This window comes from Muscardinus avellanarius, assembly GCF_963383645.1.
Source record: "Muscardinus avellanarius genome assembly, chromosome: 9".
Taxonomy (NCBI): domain Eukaryota; kingdom Metazoa; phylum Chordata; class Mammalia; order Rodentia; family Gliridae; genus Muscardinus; species Muscardinus avellanarius.
This window is the reverse complement of record NC_137795.1, coordinates 82,928,473-82,953,538: the sequence shown is the minus strand read 5'-3', so window position 1 is coordinate 82,953,538 and position 25,066 is coordinate 82,928,473. Positions and strand designations below refer to the sequence as shown.

The window sequence follows — 25,066 nt, the reverse complement described above, 5'->3', positions numbered from 1 at the left end:
ACAGGTGGCATTTCTCATGAGTGATGGGATTAAGGAGCTAAAAATCAAGTTCCCATTTTGGTTTCATTAGGTTCAGCATGCCTTTCTTTATGTAGAGCCTGCATTGCAAAATGGGCAGTTGGACACATAGGCGTGGAAGTCCTCTGGAGAGGCTGGACTCTCCCACACACCTGAGCGCTTTCAGTGAGGAGGCATTGTTCATGGCCATGGGCGGCCAGTAGAGCACTCGGGCAGTGAATGTTCACACTGAGAAGAGGTCAGAGCCCCGGCCTAGGCTTTCAGTGTTTCTGAAGGTTAACCTCTACTGGGAGTGTACTCCAGTTTCATAGTGAAAATGCAAAGAAAATCCTGTGCATCTTTGTAGAATTTATTTTTAACACTTTTATTGCAGCAGTATAGTCTCACATCATAATGTAGTTCATAGTTATGATGACATGCAGGCAGACAGCACTTGGTGAGCTTTTAAACATTGTGTAATATGAGGCTCATCATTAATAAAACCAACCAACTGGGGATGGGCTGGAGAGAGGGAGGTGTGGGCGTAAAAAGTCACCATGAATAATCATGTGGTTTTAAAACTGTTCAGTGTCCTAATTTTTGTGGTGGACACACAGGCAATTTATCCAGGTAATAAATTGTATACAACTTAATAACCATGAAAGCTGGGTGGCTTGGATGTTTTTTATCAAAATCAATATCCTGATCATTACACAAAACTATAGTTTTCTAAGATGTTACCATAGGGGGAACTATGAAGAGTATACAATTGATATCACTCCATGACTTGCATGTAAATTGCATATAAATTGCATGTAAATCTATAATTATTTCAATTGAATAGGTCTACCATTAAGAAAATGTATATTAAAAATAAGCTTCAGCCGGGCATAGTGGCGCACACTTGTAATCCCAGCATTCGGGAGGCTGAGACTGGAGGATCAAGGTTCACGGACAGCCTCAGCTACTTAGTGAGGTCCTTCGCAACTCAGTGAGACCTTGTTTCAAAATAAAGAATAAAAAAAAATTAGACGGGGTGTAACTCGGAGGTCAAATGCCTCTGGGTTCCAGCCCCAGACCCTCAAAAAAAGAAAAAAAAAGCTTCATAAATGTGTGTGTGTGTGTGTGTGTGTGTGTGTGTGTGTGTGTGTGTGTGTGTATTGCTGGTGATTGAATCCAGGGGCATTCTACCTCTAAGCTACACCCCAAATCTTTTTAATTTTTGAAAAGGGTCCCCCTAAGTTGCTAAGGCTGGCCTCAAATCTGTAATCCTTTGGTCTCAGACTCCCAAGTACTGGGATTACAGGTGTATACTACCTGGTCTGGCTTCATCAATTTGTAATTAAGTAAATAATGTTATAAACAAAGTAATAAATACTTAAGCACAAAACATGGGACATTAATTCAAGATGCTCATATGTGAAAAAGTTAATCAAATGATTTACCTCTTCAGTTGTGTTTGGCATTACATACAGTAAGGATAAACAAGTAAATTGTATATGTTGTCTTTGTTACATTAGCTCCTCCTCCTCTTCCTCTTCCTCCTCCTCCTTTTTTTTTTTCAGTAAACATGTTTGCTCTTTATTTTCACAAAATGATGTAGTCACCAAAGTTACTATCTGTTCCAGCCAGTATTCTCAGAGACATTATCTAAAGACTTGACCACATAACTTAGGAGAAAAAATTTTGTTTTGTTTTTTTTACCGTTTTGGGTTCAGTCCATGGAGGCCAGGGACCAAGGATCTCAGGGCATGGTGGTGAGGCAGAGAAAGGGAGAGTACATGGGCTGTGCTCCTCACATCTGGGAGTCCAGAAGCAATAGAGCAAGCAAGGGGGTGAGAAACTATATATATATATAAGCCCAAAGGCTGCACCCCAGGGATCCCCCCCTCTAGCCTCCACCCAGATGAATCCATTACAATGGATTTACCCATTGCTGGGATCACCACCCTCAAGACTCAATTACATGAACTTCAGATGCCAATTTATGAGCTCTTCAAGGGGCCATTCCATATCCAACCATAACACTACCCTTTTGAGCTCTGAAAATTTAGTCTTACCAAGAGAAGGCAGTTTGGTATGGTAATCCTTTGCTTTCTTTGTCTACATCATTTTTCTCACAAATGCAGTTAAGTATTTCTGTGTATATATGACTTTGTGCATGTCACACACATGTTCTGACACAGAATTACAGCCTCAGCCTTTTAAATTTTTATTTTGAAATTTGGTAATCATTAAATTGTCTAGGCTATCCTTGAACTTGAAATCCTTTTTCCTCAGCAGCAGGGGTTTACAAGTATGCACCACTGTACTTAGCAAGGCATTAATATTTAAAGAAGTAGCTAAAACTCTTTCTTAAAAAAAGACATTAGCAAAAGTCCAATGATTCAAACAGTTTCACTTAAATCTAAGTAAGGACTATCAATATGTGGTATAAATATTTAAAGATATTAAATAGTGTTCTTAGAAATTTGAACTGTGGCTCTTTAAGATGTGCCATTTTCCTTTTCTCTTTTATTTTTCCTTATTTTTTATTTGTTTTGGTGGAGCTGGGAAAGGATCTGTAACTACTTTATATGCAAGTAACACTTTTATTATTTTTCTGTGAAAAATATCAGCATTCAAGTTATGGTAAGACGATATTCCATATTGCATTTAATGTACCTGAGGTATTATTGTAGTTAGTACATTCTAATGTGTCATTTTTTAGAAGCTTGAAATGAGAAATTTCAGTTCTATTTGCTTCTGGAATTACTTCATTTTGGCTTAGACACGATGAAGAGAAATTTATCTGTTTGATTTTTGAATCATGTTAATCAACTAAAATTGAATGTTTATTGGTCTTCTGAGATGACATAGACACTTTTACATCAAGGAATTATGTTAAAAATCTTAATTTTTAAGCTTACTTTAAAATATTTTAATATTAACTTGGAAACATTTTTAAGAAACAAAACTATAGGTCTTTTTCTCATCATAAAAACAATACTTAAAAGCCAAAAGAGCAGAATTCCTTGTGACCCTCTGATCTATAGTTTGTGGAGACAGAGTGATCTTTTCAGAGCTTACACAAATAGTGTTTCTCCCTCTCATTGAGTCCCTTGCCCTGGAACCAAATCTAAGGCCCTGGTGTCATATGAAGGTCACAACCCCGCTCTCCATCTTTGACTCCTGCCCAGCCTCTTCTAGGGTCCAGTTTCCCTTTGTGTCCCATATCATCTCCAGACTTCTGGTGTGTCATACTGCAGTGTCATCCCATTTTCTTGACTCTCCCATACCACCATACTATTAATCTGGTTTTCTTCTGTGTGTCTTTTTCAGTTATTTTTAGGCTATTTTTAAAAGACATCATGGTCTATTTGTAGTTCTTCACCAAAGGAACAAGTTAACTGTCTTCTCTTGGATGTTCATTGGTTCTACTCAGTACTAATTCAACACTTTACAAAAATATGGTTCTATTGTAGCAGTCCAGGCTTCTCAATGATGAAAGAGTAAGGAACTAAAGTCAAAAGAAACTCAACATTTAATGTCCTTAGTTTACTACCATTATAATAAACTAATAACGATTGAATGAGTAATTGAGAGAAAAGAAATTAGGACAGTTAAAGGAAGTTATAGAAAAAGCTAAAGATTATTTCACTGAGAAATGTTGATTTTTGAAGTGCGATGGTGCTTATGATCCCAATACTTGGAAGGCTGAGACAGGAGGATCACAGGTTCACAGCCAGCCTCAGCTACTTAGGGGGTCCCTCCACAACTTAGTTAGACCCTGTTTAAAACTAAAGAATTAAAAATAAGACTGGGGGTATAGCTCAGTGGCATAATGTCCTTGGGTTCAACCCCCAGTACCACAAAAAATGACAATTTTCCATAAGTGGAGAATTTCTAAAGAAAATGATGATACCATTATTTCTAGTTTTCAATAAAATTTAGAATAAGAATCAGATTCTAGCATGGTGCTTTTCTGTAAAAGAGTAGAAGCATTTCTTAGCAGTGTGAACCTACTGGCGCTAGAATAAAGAGCATGTGAAGGCTTAAATGGAAGAAAGTCATGTCATCAAATAGAACAAAGATAGTTTAGCACTAATACAAACTTATTATAAAAACAAGAAAAGGTTTTTCAAAAAGCACAAAGGAAGAAGGAAACATAACTCAGTATGTCATCATAAAAAATGCACAGTGGAAATCCATCTGGAGCCATTTAGAACTGACTTTCCTAAAGAGGGAAGAATGGACTGAATAGTCATAGGTAGTGAAGACTTGATGTAGCATCAAGGAAATAAGGGGTTTTATTTTTTTAAGTTGTTGTGAATGCATTGGGCAAAGAACTATTACAATGAAAGTTCTTGGTAAACCAACATGTTGAATCCTGGAGAGTTATTAACATTTTTGTGTGTGAATGAAAACCCAAGGTAAAGGTAATTTAATTGGACTACTAAAGCAATTAAACAGCTTTCTGCATTCTTTCCACTATAAGTAGCTGAGAGAGTTTACTAAATGTTTTTGAGTTATTTAATCTTTGCTTGAATCTGTATGTCATTGACAGTAAGTGATTGTCTATGTATGATTTCTTTTATTTTTAAGCTGGATAATGCAGATGAACAAGCAGCCCAGATCAGAAGGGAACTTGATGGCCGGCTGCAATTGGCAGAGAAAATGGCAAAGGTAAATTATTTACATGGCATACTGTACCATGTATCTTTCCTTTTCAAGGTTTCTGTGCACTGAAAATATGTTGCATATGGGTAAAGATTCCCAGCAAAATATATTATTCTCTTCCACATGTATACTTCTTAGTCCCAAATATCTAAAAACATATTATCTAATTGGAGCATAATATCCATTTTGGAAATCCGTCCTATCTATGTGAAATAATTAAATTCAATGATAACTTTTTAAAGTTTTTACTAAAGCAAAGACTGAATTTCTCTAGCAGCTAGATATGGTAGAGTTGTAATGTTTCACTGAACAAAATATAATCAGGCAGAAAATTTTCATATAAAATCATATAATATATTCCAAGATATCTAGCACAGAACTTCGCAAATAGTAGTGCTAACTAATGATGGAACAATTAAGTAAGTGAAACTGTAAATTGAAGTATGTAGGAGAAAAGTTGACAGATAAAGTATATTCTATATAATATTCGAGTTATTTGTATAATCACTTTGATTCTGCAAATAAAAATAGATATCAAATAAAAGGCATGAGTTTCTTTTTAATATATAAGGTTTTGAAGAGAATTGACTTTAATCAATACCATTCTTTACTCTGAATTGATGCTTAATTTACTTGATTTATATAAAGATTTTAGTCCTTTTCAATATAATTACAGTTATATTGCTCAGAGCGTAGACTTTTCTTCCTTTCTTGTCTGCTATGCAAAATCTTTACGTTCTTTCACTTCCTCTCATAAAGCATAAATATAGCGAAATGCACAAATGTTTAGTTTGCAGCCAGATGAATGTATTTGTATACATCCTCATAACCATCTCCCAAACCAAGATAGTGAACTTTACTAGCACTTGGGAAGATATATATAATACCACATATTGATTTTAACAATTAAATTATGCTTTTGCAAAAAAATACGTATTTATGAGTATATGATCTGTTTAAGAATGCTAATATATTTAAGTTAAAGAGTAAAGAAAACATTGAAAAAGTGGACATAAAATGAAATTTTTTAAAAGTGGAGAGAAGTTGGATAATAGGGAGGACAGCAGGTTGTGAGCACCAAGGCACAAGTACAGAGGATGAATCTCCACGAAATGCGGGACACTGTGAATTAAGGGGCTGACGGGTCACATATACACACAGAGCAGTGGTTGAAGGACAACGCGCCTAATTGCTGTACTCTGGATATCTAGACAGGCACTGAATCATTCTAGAGATTCTGGTATTAGATTCATGGGAAGAGAGGGAGCTCTTGAGAGAAAAAAAAGGCTTTATCTAAAGCACTAGCCTGAAATGAGCCAGGCTGGAAGGGCGTTAGCTTTTCCTTAAAAATGCTGAGACTAAGGGAGAGTCCAGAGAGATACACAGTATGTACGGGACGCTGCACGAGTGCTCAGCACCCACCTGTGGCCTCCTTGTGTGTACATTGTGCCTGAAACTAGCACATTGTCCTCAATTAGATTTGCTGCTCCAGGAGCCCAACTGAACATGTGATGCTTCTGAATGCAATTTAAATGATGTTTGGAGAGTTCCGGAACAGAACGGGACATGCCCAATGTTTCCCCAAGTTTATGTCTAAGGAGGAAGATGAACTGTGTCATCCCTGGTCAGGGTCAGAAGCAAAGTCAGAGATGAGCACAGGACAACTTCTCTCCCAGTGCTTCATCAGAGATGTGGATAAATGGGAGAAAGGAGTGATGCTTGTCTGGTGTGGGACGTGCACCTGCAATCCCAGTTTTTGGGAGGCTGAGATTCAAGGACAATATCAGCAATGTAGAGAGACTCAGCAACCTAGTTAAGACCATGTTTCAAAACAAAACAAAAAGGACCTGGGGTTATAGCTTTGACTTAGAGCACCCGTAGGTTCAATCCGCAGTATCAAAAAGAAAACAAAAGTTAAGCTGAGGGGGTTGGAAGGGAAAAAAATAGCTCGCAAAATAAGGTAACTTCCAGTGACAATATTGACCTAGCGGATAGAGCAAGTGTAATTTCTCTCCAGTTACCTTCACCAACTTGAAGCCATTTTAATACAATATGTATAAGACCAATTACAGTTTACTGACCTTGTTGCCATTATCTTTATGGTGATCACATGAACCACAAGGGCAGATATTATCATGAGTTATTCTAGACAAGGAGGTCGAGGTTTTGGGAAGATGCCTCACTACACCAAGAGTCTGTAACCAATGATTGACAGACGTGAACCTGGAGCCAGGCCTTGGATACAGCCGGCTCTAGTTCACTTGCTGCCTCTTTAGTCTGACAAACCCAGAGCTGTGGTTTGTAAATAGTTAACACTGGCCAATCTGGAACACCTTCCATGCTTCACAGGGCAACACACTGGAATAACAAGTCACAAGACATAAATATTTATCTCTAGGGGTAAGCATATGGACTTCAATATTTTATCTAAGGGATTATCTGGAAGAAGTGGGAACATACTGGAAGGGCCCATTGCTAAGTCCGTAATTGCTACTTCTAGATATATAGCCACCAACAATTTACTAAATAATTTGAGTCTTAATTTTTCTATCAGTAAGTTAATTGGACTGCTTATTGATTACCTATTAATATAGGGAGGAACTCTCTTAGTTGCAGGAGCTTATTGCAAGGAATTGGCTAATGTCATTGTAGGAAACAGCTAGTCCCAAATTATTGGGCAAACTGGGAGGCTGGAAGTGTAGGTGTGAGCTGAGGCTGAAGCCTTGAATCTAAACTCTGATGGGCCAACAGAAGGAAAAATTCGACAGTTTCTTTGTCACAGTCTTGAGTCAGAATTGCCACTTCTCTATGAATGAAATGTTAGTCTCTGCTCTCAAGACTGTCAACTGATGGAATAAGGCTCACCCACACAGTGGAAAGCAATATGATTTTCTCATAGTTGACTGATTGTAAATGTTAGGCACATCCAAGAAATACCTCCATGGCAACATTTAGATTGGTGTTTGTCCAGACATCTGAGTGCCCTGGCCAAGCCAAACTGACATATAAAGTTAGTGGTCACACTCCCCCTTCTTCTTTTATACTCCAAGGTTATGTCCTCCTTTGAACCTTTCCCAACTGCCCTACTAAAACTTGCAGTTTTTCTAAAACTCTCTTCAGGTCCCCTTCCTAACTTCCTCTCCGTAGCACTTACCACTTTCTACAATGTGGAACAATTTCCTATTATATCTGTTTCCTCACAGTAAGATGGAGGTTTTCTGACAGCCCATCATCTTCATGCTTATATCCCAAGGGCCCAGATCAAATCACAGTTCAGGCACTCAGTGAATATTTCTCAAAGGACTGAACCATTACATGCTAGAGTTCTGTCATGAGAAAGCATGGGCTAAGCAAAATTCCTCAGTTATGCACAGGGCTCTCTTCCTTTTCTCCCACTCAAGAGCATAGTAGAAATGAAAGGGAGAGAAGATACCAACACAGTAAGAATAACTATAAATCTTCTCTGATTTGCAACAAAAATGTATACATTTCAGTATTTTAGTTGTGATTCGGACTAACTCTACCACTAGCCAATCATTTGATGCCAAAATCCTGACTTTAGAACCTAAACTACATACAGAATATTTTTTGTTTTATTTGAATATTTTTTATCCCAAATGTTCAGGACCAGAAGTGTCACATTTTGATTTTTTTACATTTTGGAATATTTGCATATGTGTAATGGGAGTTCTTGGTGATGGGACCCAAGTCTAAACATAAAATTCATTTGTGTTATCTTAAACACATACCCTGAAAGTCACTTGTGTTTCAGCCATGACTTATCCAGCAAAGTCAGGTATGGAATTTTTTATTTGTAGCATCATGCTGAAACTCAAAATGTTTTGGGTTTTGGAACATTGTAGATTTTAGGTTTTCTGATTCTGGATACTCAACCTGTGTAGACATGCTGAACATAGCCTAGATCACCTTGGAGCAGCTAACTACCCAGTGGCACGAGGCCCAGACATCATCTGATGGAAAGTTGAGAGCACTTAAGAAAGATAACTATGTTAGAATCATGGGAAGTGTTTATGAAGCAAATGCTATTTTTTAATATTTATCCTGGGATAGGGCCGCTAGTGTGCCAAGCTATGTAGATGACTAAATTGAAACATTTAAACTGTGGTTTATGATAGTGACTCACAATTAAACAACCATACAATAACTCTGTGTCTTATTCCATTATAATTTAAAAGATAAAATTGAACATATGTAGTGTCTTAATATACAACTGGTTTTGTTGTTTCTAGTAAGAGGTTACACAAACAGGCTAAATAAACTTGATAAAATGTTATCAATAAACTTCAAAGCTTTCAAATAGAGTTGTGAGCATGTCATGGTGGCACAAGACTATAATCCTAGTACCTGAGAGGCTGAGACAGGAGACTTACAGATTTGTGGCCAGCCTCAGCAACTTAGCAAGGCCCTTAGCCATTTAGGAAGATCTTGTTTCAAACTGAAAAATAAATTAGGACTGGGAGTATATCTCAGACGTAGAATGCCCCTGAGTTCAATTTCCAGTACCAACAAAAAAAAAAAAAATTGTGAGTTGAAAAAATTTTCAAAGAAAAAAATTCAAGTGTAGTGTGTTTCCTGAACAGCTTGAAAATACTGACAGGGCATTTAATTCGAGTAATGCCTGCTGTTTTCCTCCTTGACAGATGATAGTGAATGACATAATTTTAGCTAAATCTAAATAGTAAGTTCTATTGTTTGTTTTTTATGTGCAAATACTAGAGGTTTTCCATAAAATAACACAGTGAAAATCTGAAGAAAAAAATTAGTGCATCAGAACTCTTAATTGTACATGTTGCTTTAAGATATACATTAAAAAATTTTATTGGTGCATTGAAGTAATACATGTTAGTGAGATAAAAGATGGTGGAGACATATATGCACACATTACCCAATTAGCTCTTACCCAATTCTGCCCCACTCCCTCCTTCCAATGCTTGGTTTAGTGATTGACTTTGATATGTTTAAGTACATCATGTGCTTTAGAGAGATTCTCTCTTCCCCCCTCCCATCCCCTCAGTTAGGTTGCCTTATTTGCTCCTTTATAGAATCTCCTAATTGAAAGAAAGACAAAAGTTAGAACTTTCAGAATAAACCCCAGTGGAGCAATGGGGCGGGCCTAGGAGAGGGTGGTGTTGGGGGCAGGGGAGAGGGAGAACTAATGAAGGAGACACTGCCACTGAAGTTATGTACATAAGTGAAATTCCCAGTGCCAATCTCAATATCATACATGGAAAAAGGAAGAAGAGGGGAAGGCGCTGGAGGAAGCCCACCAAGTGCCATCTGCTTGGATGTTCCTATCACTCTATTCTACACAATGATGTGAAACCACAATGTACCAGTTAAAATATTTTAAAATAAAATGAATACACAGTGAAGATTTTACTTAAAGCCTAATTAATGATCAAGCCAGTTAAATGTTAAATCCTAGTTTCAGCATTTGAGAAACTAGGTTTTGGGGGGCATTATTAAGAATCATGGATTAAATACAAAAGTAGTTAATTTCTAACAAAGATGTAAACTGTAGCCATTGGGTTATTTTTTTTCATGCCAGACAAACATTATTGGCTTCTTTCCCAACAAAATTCTACAAGATAGCATGTAACTTTACTGTCTGGAACTTTTAATTAATAGAACATCCTATGTTAAGCTGACTACATTTTGTGTAGCCTTTGCCCCACACAGCATTGAAAAGACCTGCCTGCTCATCTTTCTCTAATTTCTGAGCTTTGGATGCCTTTTCAGGCAGCTTTTAAAGTTAGTACAAAACCATAAAACTATGTTTTAATGGCTTATTTTATTTTTCTTCTTTGCCTGTATTGAAAACCTATTCCAAAGTAACTTTGTTTTTAAAAAGGAAACCAAGGCACCCTTCATTGGGTAATAGTGTGTTTCTCCTGAGGGTTCAACTTCCGGTTTGGGGATTTTGTTTCCAACTCTAGAGAAGCAGTAAAAGAACACTTAGGCATCTTCTTTGGGAAATTTAATTACTAATGAAGATATTTAATCTCTTCGTGAAATTATCCAGTGTTAGCATTGCCTAAATATAAATGATTTTTTAAAGGAATATGTGAAGGTTATATTGGGAGGGAAAGAAAAACAGGTGGCCTTGAGACTCTGGGACCGATTCAGGAATCAGAGCCAGATATTCCTTCACATCTCAGGAAGGAACTGGTGCAGGTGAGTCAGAGACTCCATGCAGGTTGACCAGAGCACTCTGGATACAGTCCAGTCATGTTAGACATGCATATTTCTTAGGTTTGAATGGTGCCAAGGGAAATGAGTGAAAATGGAGACTTTCTGGGACCTTTAGCAATCATTTGAAAGAGGTGCTCTAAGGTTTCTTTTCCTAGGCACTTGTATACAGTGGGAGATACATTATGTCGGGCTTCACAGCACAAAATCCCCACTACTTTCTTTTTTTTTTTCCCACTGTAACTTTTTTTTAATTCGTCCATTATAGTCTCACATCGAAATGTAGATCATGTTGACAATGGCATATATTTGCACAGTACTTAGTACCCTCCCTCCCCATTTTCCTCCCTCCCATACCTAGTGTCCAGGTTAATGATGCTCACATGTCTACACATAGCATTTTCATCATAATAGCCAAAGTAGGGAACCAACCTAGGTGTCCATCAACAGAAGAATGAATTACAAAATTATGGGAAATGAACACAATGGAATTCTACTCAGCTATAAAAAACAAAATTTTGTCATTCGTAAGATGATGGAAAGACCTGGAGAACATTATGTTAAGTAAGATTAGCCAAGCACAGAAAGAGAAGGGACATATGTTTTGTCTAATATCCCCGAGCTAGGGAGGGTTTGGGATGCCAGAGGGACTTCAAATACTGGAGCCAGGAAGGAAGGTTAGGGGAGGAAGAAGGCTGAGGTTCATTAATTCCCACTACTTTAAAGAGAGAAGAGCCAAGTATCAGGTTGGCAAAGATTAAAGAAAAAGCACGTGTCTGGAGAGAAAAATATTCTTTCATGCTGATTGCTGGAGCAGGGAGATAGAAATTGGTATGTTCTCTAAGGCCAGTTAGTCATTATCTATCTGTCAATATTTGGAATATACTTTTAATTGAATGGAAGACACAGAAATCTGATTGCAGAGACAACTAGATCGAATGACAATGCTCATGTACTTCAGCAAGAACATAGAATCTTACAAATCGATATTGTTAATCTCATTTACACTTAACAGATTATTTTTAAAAAAATCATAATTGGCCTTTTGCTTCACACTTGCTTTTTCCTCGAACTTTAGTTAAAAACTGAGTTGTGTCCATGTTGGATGTGGCACATTTGTATGATGTGAACATTGACTAATTCTAGAAATACCCATAATATGGGGTTTAATTTGAATGTTTATGTGTAAAAAGCATGTACTCCTAATATTGCACATCTGTGGTGATTAAGAGAGAGATTGTTGAAATGTTGTTTTTCTCATAAGTGACTTTAATGCAGAGAGAGATGTGTAGAGTAGTGGAAGGGGACTAGGAAGGGAGGGATTTAGGGAGAGGAAGAGAGGATTAAAGAAGAAAAAAGTTCAAATAATAGTATGAAAATACGAGAAGGTATTGTTGCCAATTTCACTAATACATGTGAGAAGGGAGGTGGGAGAACAGGGTGGGATGGTGGGAATACATTGTGCACATGTGTTTTTATCACACTGAATCTCACTATAATTGCAATGCACTGATTTTTAATTATTAAAATAAAATAGATTACTATAAAGTTAAAAATGTTTTTTTAACCAGAAAATCATTGCATCCTAGATATTTTCTTATAGAAAAGTTATTCCAAGCATTTTAAAGAAGTAGTGCTTAAAATTCATCCACATATTGAAATATATTTCATGCCTGTTTTCAGAGGGTTTTTATGCAAATCATATAAAAATTTGAAAATGTCTGTATATATGTATATGTATGCATATATATGGAGAGAGATAAGTTTTTATTTGTTATTAATTGATTGATTTGGTGGTACTGGGGATGGATCCCAGAGGCTTTCTACCTCCGGGCTATACAACCAGACCTATTTTTATATTTTATTTGGAAATAGGGTCTCACTAAGTTGCAGAAAGCCTCACTAAGTAGCTGAGGCTGGCTTTGAACATGTGCGATCCTCCTGTCTCAGCCTCCCAAACATGGGGATTACAAGCATGCGCCACCACCCCTGGCAAGAATGTTTTTTAGTATGCATCAGTGTTCCTCAATAAGATATGTAAGGTCCTTTAGATATAATCAAAATTGCCAAAGTCTAAAACCTCAACCACAAAGTAGTATAGTCACATTGTAAGAAGAGTGTCACAATTTCTAAAACAGTGGAGTGCATTCATCATACTTTATGATAAAATTTAAATATGAATCATTTAACATTGATATTTTAAATTATTTTTAAGGAAAGAAGATTTCCCCAATTTATAGCAAAAGAAATGGAGGCTATGTATATAGAAGAGTTGCGGTCTTCAGTGAATTTGCTAATGGCCAATTTGGAAAGTCTTCCAGTTTCAAAAGGTGGCCCTGAATTCAAGCTACAAAAATTAAAACGCTCACAGAATTCTGCATTTCTGGACCTAGGAGATGAGAATGAGATTCAGCTGTCAAAGTCTGACGTAGTGCTGTCCTTCACCTTGGAGGTAAGTTTATCCCTGCTCGCGTGTGCAGTGTAAATGAGGCTGTGTGGTCATTTCTGCTGACCTTTGTCGTCATGCTTAGAATTTAAAGCAGTGCAATATGTTTGGAATATGTTGTGGATACAAATGAATGGGAATTATCCCTTAAGCCTAACTGCATAATTAGGATTAGATGATAAAATCATAAACATTTTGTAGGATGTTTAATTCCAGGCTGAACTCATGGGAGTTCATTGATAGAGTAAGCATCATAGCACACTTCAGTGGAAATAGAATGGAAATATAAAATTGAGTTCACTCTAATTTGAAAACTTCCTTTTGGCTTTTGATTGATCTTGTTTTTGATGCATTTCTTCCGGGGGATCATCTTTCTAGAACCAAATCAAGTAAACTGGTTGTAATGCATAGAATCAGTACTGTAGATGATTAAAAGCTGAGGATTTTTCTTTGTCGGGACTTCTAGTTTCGTGGTAGGTCTAGTAAATGTGACAAAGTACAACTGTTTTGCATTTAAAGTTGTGTTCCCCAAAGCATCAGAGTTCACCCCTTTTATATAAACCTCTGGAAACCAAAGACACTGACAATTTTAGTGCACAACCTCTTACTTTCATGGTATTTGTTCTTGCTCACATACATAGATGACTAATCTAGGTATTTGTCTATGGGTTTATTCATTCCAAAACACACACACACACACACACACACACACACACACACAAACACACACACACACACACACTCCTTGAATAACTAAGAAAGAACTTATGTGAAGTACAAGATAAAAATTTATATCATAATAATGAGTTGGGTCACTCATCAGTATAAGCCCAGTTTTTGTCTAATTTCTGTTCTATAAGTAAATACTAGCAATATCAAGCTTAAATTTAGAGCTCTCTCAAAACTTTATTCATGCTGACACCTCCTTTATATTGTTGCATTCTCTCTGTTGATACCTTCTGCATTTGCTGATGGACAAAGAAAAGCACCCAGTTTGGGGAGTAATTTTACGTTTCTTTTCTGATGCAAGACTTGCTTAGTTGATGGCTGAAAAAGCAAATGTCTACTTTTGTTTTATTTTCTCCATTTATTTCACATTGAGGTTCAGGATGAAACAAGTGCCTTTCACTCTCTTACCTTCCAGCCTAATGATATCTTAATGGATTAAACTTGGTGTTAGAATAGAAATGTACATCTTTTGTCTGACTCAGGATTTAATTCAGGGTTTGCTTAGTGGTTTTGTCACATGGCTTTGCTCTCAAGTTTCTTCTGAATCTCTTCAGCTTCATAACATAATTTGAAACTGATATTATATTACATATGGAATTTTCTCATTTTCTGCCAGAGATCTTTTGCTGGCTGAAATAAACATGCCAGTACTTTTTGAAAAAGATTTTATATTAAAAAATCAATTGTTTAATTTCAAGATGACTTTTTATAACAAGATTTTAGCATTTAAATTGATGAAAAGATCATTTGTAGGACACATAATATTTACAGTGCATAAGTTTACCATTATCTATATATTAAATCACTCAGGACTGATAAAACAATTCAGAACATCTTATTTTTCTGATGTTCAAAAGTTCTCAATAGTGGCAAATAATCAACTTTGTTGAAATTCTATTTTTCTTATAAAAATGAAATTTGACTTTATGAGTTTAAAATAATTAAGCTAAACTAACAATTACTATTTTTTGCATTATTATCAGTGTGTTAAAAAAAAGAGCCAATAAGTTATTAATACAGTGATGTTAGAATACAGGCTAAAACATCTGTGTGGTTTGAGAACCTTTGCTATTTATAAAATTATTTTAAAAGCCTCTGTCTTTATGTTTTTCTAAGGCAGATATTTTGCTACCTTCGCATTACACAAATGTGCTCTCAGGAGCTCACAGTACTTTATGTAGGAGTTAGGCATCCAGCAACAAAAGGAAATCATGCCATGTGGCCACTCTCTGCAAGACACCTGAGGGAATCCACTATTTCTCTTCTAGCCACCAGGCCTGTGACATCAGTCAAACCCATTAGGCAAGCCTTGGTTTTCAGATCCGGAATTCAGCTAAGAAAACTGGGAAAGGCAAGCAGTTAATCCAATTTAAAGCTCTCATGTTTTATTAGCAGGCAGAGAACTAGTCCAGAGGAGACAGAGTATCAGAGTCTTTTCTGAGAGCTGAATGAGGATTCAGGGATAAAGTCTCAGGAATGAAGTACAAATTTGAAGGGTGCTGGCCAAATTTTACCTTCTCTTTAACATTGCTGCCTACTCTGTCTTCTCTCACCATACCCTGCTTCTTTACCAAAATCAATTTTGCCTCAGCATTTGATGCTCAATACATAATAATTTATTATGTTTACTCTTATGTGGACTTCTTAACTAAAACGTAAGCTGCAAGGAAGTTACTTATTTTCCTTTTTGTTTATACTCAGGTATAGAAAGCACCTAGCCAGGACATATCATACAGTTCAATAAATAATCATTGAATTAAGGGTTCTTATAGCATCAAAATACAACAGTTAGATATACAGGATTGCATTTAAGTCTCACCATTCATGAAGCCTTTAGAAGAATATTATAGGAAAATGTAAGCTAACCCACAAAACATTAAGTCATACAATTATATTAAAATGAAATGCTCAAAACTAGAAAAAACAAATGTTTCTATATAAAGTCATGAAATCTGCATGTTTTGAGGGGTGTCTGAGCATGACTATATTTGGGTTGTCATGCTGAGATTTTTCGCTGACGTTAGGCTAGCAAACCTTGTGACTTCCTCTGTATGTGGTGTCCAATTTGACCATACTGCCAAGCATTATTTTCTCACAAGCTAAACATGCTTAATTTATTAAGAGTCACATAACTTCCTGGTCAATATAGTGTTCAGAAGAAGGTTATCTAGAGCCTCCTTTCTTTTTGCTTCTAGGCACAGCTTTGTCTGTTTTATCCTTATCACATCAGCCACAGAGAGATTGAGAAGATGGAGCATAGATCAGCTTGATTTTCTATAGTTCCATCATCAAGTTTTGCTGGGAATTGGCTGAAACAGTTACTTACAATTAGTTTAGTTGATGGCCCATGGTATTTTGGGCTGTGTTTATCACTAGGGACTAAGACTTTTGTTTATTCCACCTTGAAAGTTGGATCTGAAGACTTATCTAGATCGATAGATGACAGACAGATGTTAATTGCAGAAGTCACATCTTTTGAAAGTGGCAATCCTGCAGGATTAAACCTTCCCAGCACAGATGGAATTACTGTGTTGAGGAGTTGAATGTTTTCTGCTGTTGTATACTTTAGAAGGCCTTGTTCATAGTATCTTGTAGTGGAGGTGACAGAAATGAAGCCAAGTGGGTATTTACTTTCTTTTCTCCTGCACTTTGGCTATGAAATACACTGTAGAAGATATTGCAGTGTGTTGAAAATAATCTGAAATATGAAGCCATACTATTAAGATTTCTGGACTTACCTTGCAGTATGCAATTCTGTTGTTTTGTATACATTGACCATCAAAAACTCGGTCATTGAAAAAGTCACTAGAGTCATGATGGTAAGCCCAAATGTCATTGGCTTATAATTGTTACAGTTTTATTTTCATTTATTTCAGTTTCTGGTTAGTTTTACTAAAAGTAAACAATTTTAATGTCGCTAACAACAAAGATGAGTCATTAAAAATACCTAATTTCTCTAGCTTAGCTCATTTTCCTTAAGATTTAATACTTAAATACACCTCCATTTCACTGAGTATTAGAACAACTGGGGAAAGATGGTCCTGTTATCTGTTAATTCTCCAATAATTCTTTGAGTCTATTATCATTTGAATCCTTGTTTTTTATTAATATATTGGTATGCATTTATTTCATTGTGATAAAATGACAAAATTCTGGTTGAGAAAGAAAACATGTTTTGAGTTTGACCTTTTATTTTTTAGTGATCTATTTTCCATATTTCATAAAAACAAGACAGAAACAAAATACACATTTGTATTTACGAACATATCTCTTCTCCTTGTTCTGTAGCTAAAAGGTAAACAGCTTTTTAAGATGATTTGTTTCTTTAAGACCTTCTGGGTAAAGGTTCATATCACAATTCTATGAAAGAATAATGACTGTGTTAAGGTGTTTAGTGATCAACAAATTATATAAATGATGTTCTGGTGGATATGTTGGTTTGCTACATGGCATGAATGCTCTTATTTATACAAATGCAACATGAGATCAATAAAAATAATTTACATATACAAAATGTGTTTGGCTTAGTATGATGGCAAATGCCTGCAATACCAAAACTTGGGAGGCTGAGACAGGAGAATTGTAGGTTGGAGGCCAGCCTCAGGCCCTGTTTCAGAATAAAATAGGATTAGGGGTATAGCTCAGAGGATGAGTTCAGTCCTCAGTAACAAACACACACACACACACACCTGAATCTATTTTAAATTAAATTTTGGAAATTTAGAAAAAGTATAATATAAATTTGATTGGAAAAGATACCACACACACACACACACACACACACACACACACACACACACACATATATATCCAATAAGAATTCTTAATTACAGTCCTCTAGGATTGACAACCTTTTTAAAAATAAAATGAAAAGAATTCTTTTGTTTTTACTTTTATTTATAAGTGGAACATATTGAAAATGGTATACATTTAGACTGTGCTTGGTGCCCTCTACCCCCATTACCCTTCCCCCTCCCAAAAATGAATGCGTCCAGATTAACTATGCTATATTTATACTTTTACAAATATACGGATGTAGCTCCTCCATTAATCAACCTCAGCCTTCTTCGTCTCCTATCCTTCCATTTCTAGCTTTGCTGAGATTTCCCCTCCATTATCTGGAGTCCCTCTGGTATCCCCAATACTCCCTAGTTTGGGCATATTAGAGAAAACATAGAGATTTCTTAGAAAACTGGGAATAGATCCACCATATGATCCAGCTCTACCACTCCTGGGTATTTTTCCAAAAGGGTTGAAGTCAGAGAACTACAGTAACATATGCATACCTATATTCATAGCAGCACAATTCATAATAGCCAAAATATGGAGCCAACCCAGGTCTCCATCAACAGATGAATGGATTGCAAAATTCACACAATGGAATTTTACTCAGCTATAAAGAACAAAATCATGGCTTTCTCAAGAAGATGAAAGATCTGGAGATTATGTTAAGTGAGATCAGCCAAGCACAGAAAGAAGGGACATATGTTCTCTCTAAACCAATTATTTTTAATTGGTAAATTGTAATCATACATCTTAATGAGGTACAGTATGATGCAGGCATACATGCACACATCACTCATGCACACATCATCCTCCCTATTCCACCCCATTCTCCCCCCTCATATTTGGCAAAGATCACTTACCTTTTCCTCGGGAGTTATAGATACATAAATCACCATCCCCTTTCTCGCCCTTTTTCAGTGTCCTACATTAAATGAACATCTACCTTTAATGAACTGAATATTTTCTTTATCAAATTAGCATTAAAATGTTCAGTAATAATTACAGGTTCTGTTATATTTTGATAATAAGATTTGTAGTAGCTATAAAGAAAAATTATTTTACCAACGGTAATTATCTAAAATAAGTGAATATAGATTTCTGGTATCACATATGGATATTATTGAATTAGAATAGCAGTGATGGTGTCTACAGTAAGAAATACTATAATGCTCTCAGCAGAATCAATATATTTTCCTCTTCATGGAATTTTCACCCATGGTTCTCCTTTATTTGATATCAACAGACTTGATTTAACTTGTTAAGATCTGAGTTTAAATTTTACTTAATTAACTAGGATTTATATGCAGAGTCTTTAACCTAACTTTTATTTTTATTTATTCATTTATTTATCTATTTTGTGTTACTAGGGATAAAACCCAGGGGCATTCTATATCCAACCTACATCCCCCAGCCCTGTCTTTATCTTTATTTTGAAACAGGGTTTCACTGAGTTGCAAAGGGCCTCACTGAGTCGCTGAGGCTGTCCGAGATCCATGATCCGCCTGTCTCAGCCTCCCAAGTACTAGGATTACAAGCGTGTGCCACCACACCCGGCTAACTTTTATTTAATAATTATCAGGAGATCCTTTTTCAGAAGCCGGACTTCCTCCAAATAGTTGTTGACTATACCTTCTCTAAATCGAGGTAGATGCATGTATCACCTGGTCTTCCTCAACGTGGTTCATGATTCTATTTCTGTGTGTGGCTAAATGCTTCTGACTTGACATATTATTTTTAAATCATTTTCTCTTTAGATTGTCATAATGGAAGTGCAGGGTTTGAAGTCAGTCGCTCCCAACCGAATCGTTTACTGCACAATGGAGGTGGAAGGAGGAGAAAAGCTGCAGACAGACCAGGCTGAAGCCTCAAGGCCACAGTAAGCTAGCTCTTTTCTTCCAAATAAACGTGCTTTATTGATGCAGAGTTGAATGGTGTCACACTCTGATGCTGGTACTTGGCTAGCTTTGTCTCAACTGTGTTAGAATCACAGTGCACCTTTCTGGATAATGGTGCTATAATTAGGACCCTGGCAGAATCCCTGTGTAGTACAAATAGAATGTGTGATTTACAGATGTGACGCTAATCCTTAGGCAGTGGAAATGTTTGTAAGTCGTATCTAAAGAAACCATGTGTTGTTAGCATGTGTTATTTAAAAGGTAGTACATGATCTTTTTTCAGTTATTGGAACCATACACTAATATTTCTGTTTCTGTGTTAATGGTTTTTTGGTGATGTAAAGGCAGGTGACAGTTCTGCACAATGACTTGGGGTTTTTCAGTGAGTAGGCCAGACTTAGAGAACCAATAAACGGGTGCCATACTATAATTGTGATGATAAAGCTGTTCTTGGCTGACAGCTTAATGTTTCAAATTCTCAGAATGAATTTAATTAAATTTGGAAAATGTTATCTTGAGCTGATTTAAACTTAGGAAATATCACAGTCTCTGATTGAAATAAGCAGGCTGGCATGATGGATTCAAATGACCCTTAATTGTCCTTCATCTGTACCCTGCCATTGGAAACTATTGTATTTTTTATTTTCTATTTAATCTTCACATAAAGTGGTTTGCAGTTTGAGACAGGGTTTGTCTTATCCTGGCTTTAGTATGTAGCCTGTACCATTCAGGGATCCTCTGTTGAGATCCTGGCTAGCAGTGCTTAGGTACTAAGTAGGAAAAAAATGAATTAAAAACTTAGATTTCTGCAGGGAAAGGCATTCTAGGAGCGCATAGTATAGCAGGGGGAATATGTATAGAGAGTTATAAAGCTGATACGAGGCAAGGTAAAACTTCTTCCCCAGCCTTGCAAAGCCCTAAGGTCTGCCTCTGTCCAAGGTCTCCTTTCATCTTGGAATGCAGCTTCTCCTTCTGTCCCCTGCCCCACTGTTGTCCTGTGTCCTGGGATTCACGCTGCCCCTCGAGCACATGTCAGCCCATTTCAGTTCTGGGACTTGCTCTTCCTCTAACTGCATGTAGTTCTTGACATTGAAAATGTCAACCTAAACATCACTTCCTGAAAATAACCTTCCCTGAAGATAACCCAATGAAAAGAAGAGATTTTTCTGGATCATCCCCTTTTTTATTTTTGAGCTGACATGTTTATTTTGAATTTTATCTTCTCAAAATAAAAAAGAACAAAAATTGTATCTCTGTAAGCTTATATCTTAATACCCAGTAGGCAATCCGAATTTATTATTCTAGTTGATTGAACTTATTTGTGGAACTTAGTTACAAAAATATTTGAAGGTAATATATTATTGGTATATATGCCAAGTCATGCAGTTATCACCAACATCAATTTTGGAACATATCCATCACCTCAAAAAAAAAAAATAAAAGCCATAAAGAAAAAATTAATTGACTTCGTCAAAATTTTGTGCATCAGAAGGCAAATCAAGGATGTGAAAAGCACATTATTTTCATTAAAAGGGGACTATACCCCCAAAAAAATATATATATAACAACTCTGTTCCCTTCAGCTATCAGTTCACCACAACCCTGAGCAACCACTAATTTACTTTGCCTATATAGATTTGCTTTTTCTAGACTTCATATAAGAATCACAAAATGTGCTGTTATGACTGGCTTCCATCCCTTGGCATAGTGTTTTCATCTTACAGCAAGCGTCGAGGCTGAATTCATGTTTCTAATCTTGTGGGTCTGTTGGGTGCTACCCCCCTGCCACCACATGCCCACCTTCTGTATCAGTTCCTCTTTTCTGGTTGATGCTTCAATTACTTCCACCTTTTGACGATTGTGAAGACTGCTATAACAAACATCAATATATAAGTAACTAAATTCGTATTTATAATTATTTGGGTCATAGACCTAGGCGGAGGTTGTTGGGACATAAGGTAACTCTACGTTTAGCTATGTGAGGAACCACCAAATTGTTTTACACAGTGGCAACACCATTTCCTTTTTCGTCAGGAATGTACAAAGATGAGTTTCAGTTTTTCCACATTTTTACCAATGTTTACTTTTGTGTGTGGGGGCGGGGTATATGTTAAAACCTTTCTAGTAGGTGTGCGGTGGTATTTCAGTGTGATTGTGATTTGTGTAATGATGATGTTGAAACACTTATTCATGGGCTTTATTAGCCATTCTTTATATCTTCTTTGGGGAATTTTCTATTTCAGTTCCTACCCTATTTTAAATTTAGCTATTTGTTTTATAGTTGTTGAGTTCTAAGAGCACTTCAGAGAGTTTATATTCTGGAATAGAGTTCATATTCTAGAATCATATATTTATATTTTTTTTTTCACAAGTGCACAAGTGTTATGCTTCCAATCTGTTCATTCTTCACATCTTTGATTTACCTTTTGATGCATAAAATTATGATGAAGCCCAGCTTATTTTTTCTTTATGGCTTTGTTTTGGAATCACATCTCTGAATCCATTGCCAAATTCAAGGTCACAGAAATTTGTCCCTATGTTTTCTTCTAAGATTTTTAGAATTTTAACTCCTATATTTAGACAATTGATCCTTTGGAAGTTGATGTTTAATTGTAAGTTGTGTACAGGTGTGTGTGATGTAAGTGTCCAACTACCTTTTTTCATCTGTGATTATCCATTTGTCCCAGCACCATTTTCTAAATAAACTTTTCCTTTCCCATTAAATGTTCTTTGTACTGTTTTTTAAAATCAGTCACTGATACATGAATTCATTTTCAGACTCTCAGTTTTATTCTTTTGATTTATTCTTATCCTTACACAATACCACACTGCATTGATTACTATTGCTTTGTAGTAAGTTTAGAAATCAGGAGTGCAAATCCTCTAATTATGTTCTTTTTTCAGATGGCTTTGTCTGTTAGGAATTTATACACAATTCTTAGAATCAGTTTATCAATTTCCACAAATGTTTTGGAAAAACCCCTGAGACTCTGATAGGAATTTCATTGAATTAGTAGGACCAGTTTGGAGAATATTGTCATCTTTTTTTTTTTTTTTTTTTTTTTTTTTTGGTGGTGGTGGTACTGGGGTTCCTGGAAGCCCTTCTACCTCCGGGCTACACTCCCAGACACACACACACACACACACACACACACACACACACACACATATATATATATTTTTTTTTTTTTTTGAAACAGGGTCTCTTAATTAAGCCAGCACAGCTGGCTTCGAACCTGCGTTATCCTCCTGTCTCTGCCTCCCAAACGCACGGGGATTACAAGCGTGCGCCACCATGCCCAGCTGAATATTGTCATCTCAATAATGTCTCTTGTTCCAATTAAATGGGTGTCTACCCATACACAGTGTTTTATAATTTTCAAAATATAATTTTGTACTTTTATGTGTACTTTAATATATTTGATGCCATGACAGTTGGAATTTGTTTTCTTATTTCATTTTTTAATAATCCACACGAATATAGAAATACACTTGATTTGTATAGGTTATATGCTCTTATATATATTTTGAATCTTATATGCTACAGTCTTGTTGACCTTGCTTATTACTATGAATGTTTTAATGGATTTCTCAGGCTTTTATACATTTGATAAAATGTCATCTTAGAATAAAAATGGCTTCACTTTTTTCTGTCCAGTGTGGATGGTTGTTATTTTCTTTTCTTGCCTAATTGTCCTTCAGTGCAGTGTTAAATAGGAGAAAAGATGCCCTGGCATTGTTCCTGGTCATCAGAGGGAAGTGTATAATCGTTCAAAATTAAGTATAGTGCTACTTGTGGGATTTTCATAGAAATATTCATTATTTTGAGAGAGTTTCTATTCCAGTTTTGTTGAATGCTTTTAATCATTAGAGGGTGTTGGATATTGTCAGGAGCTTATTCTATATCTATTGGGATAATCATATGGTTTTACTTTTTTATTCTATGAAGGTGGTATATTATATTACATAATTTCCAGGTATTAAATCAAGCCTTAATCTCTTGCACACTTCCCCTTGGTTAAAATATATAATTATTTTTGTTACTTGTTTTGGTTTTCTAGTACTTTGAGAATTTTTGCCTCTCTGTTTTTAAGAGATACCCTTTTAGGATGTCTCTGATAATTTGTTTGAGTAATAGTGGCCTTGTAGAATGAGTTTGGACATTGTGCCTTTTCTTCTATTTTTTAGAATAATATGAAAAATTTATATTCTTCTGATATGTTTGGTAGAATTCACCAGTGAATTTACCTGGGCCTGAGATTTTCTTTTGTGAATAATTTTGATTACTGATTCAATTTCTTCACGAGTTACAAAATTTTTATGTTGTCTTTCTTTTTGTATAAATTTTAGTATTTTATATTTTCCTAGGAATTTGTTCAATCTTTTGGGTTATCTAGTTGTCATACAATTGTCCATAGTATTTTAATCTTTTTGGGTCTATAAGTTTGGTAGTAATATCCATTCTTTTAATTCTGAATCTGGTTAAAGTATATACTCCTTTTTAATTTTTATTTTAGTCTATCTAGCTAAAGGTTAGTTAATTTTTGGTAATATTTTGTAAAAAAAAATGGTTTTATTGACTCTCATTCTTGTATTGTCTTTTAAAATGATTTTGAATTTATATATTTATATTTATTTTTTTTCTTTAGGACTGATTTGCTTTGCTTATTTATGTGTAGTTTACAATGTCTTCAAATGGAAAGTTTGACTTGATTTTAACCCTTCTTTCTTAATAGATATAATTACAGCTATAAAATTCCATCTATGCACTGTGTTAACTATATATGTACTTATATAGTCCATTTTCATTCATCAAGGTGCCTCTGATAAGTATATTATTTGTATAGTAAAGAACATAAATGGAAGAAGATTCTTAGATGCATGAGATAGAAGCCCCAGGTCACACTGTGACACCGCAGTGGCTGTGGGACTTGAGGTCTTGTCACTCCTGAAGCATTGGAAACACACTTGTGAATGCCACTCACTTGGTAGGAAGTTCTTTGATCACACTTATGTTAGCTTATTAAATCTGCCTTACTAATCTATGAAATTATGATTAAAAAAACTGCAATCTCTAAGAAGCTCAACACCATGTTTCATTTTACAGAATCATTTAAACAGTTTTGAGTAAAAATGAACAGAAGTTCATCCCTTGAAAGTTAAATGATTAAGTAGAATTTTCACTTAATATCATTCACAAATATCATCACAATTTAGTTTTGAAACATACCTTGGGAGGGCTCCTCATGGCCATTTGCAGTCTACTGTTCTCACTCACAGCTTCAGAAAACTATTCATCATGCTCTGAGCTCCATAATTTTACTTTGCCTGGATATTTCATAAA

At 35.8% G+C, this 25,066-nt stretch overlaps 1 protein-coding gene across 15 annotated transcripts in view; it reads left to right on the top strand.

Annotated features, from left to right (window-relative positions):
* The window catches only part of CADPS2 (calcium dependent secretion activator 2), a gene marked incomplete at both ends in the record, with an annotated part of 558,610 nt that overhangs the window by 232,448 nt on the left and 301,096 nt on the right, over window positions 1-25,066 (top strand). For all 15 annotated transcript variants that reach the window (XM_080700894.1, XM_080700893.1, XM_080700890.1 and 12 more), the window contains 3 exons: window positions 4,582-4,662; window positions 13,082-13,318; window positions 19,582-19,703. In XM_080700894.1, the coding sequence (XP_080557020.1) occupies window positions 4,582-4,662; window positions 13,082-13,318; window positions 19,582-19,703 (440 nt within the window). The remainder of the gene's footprint in view (window positions 1-4,581; window positions 4,663-13,081; window positions 13,319-19,581; window positions 19,704-25,066) is intronic.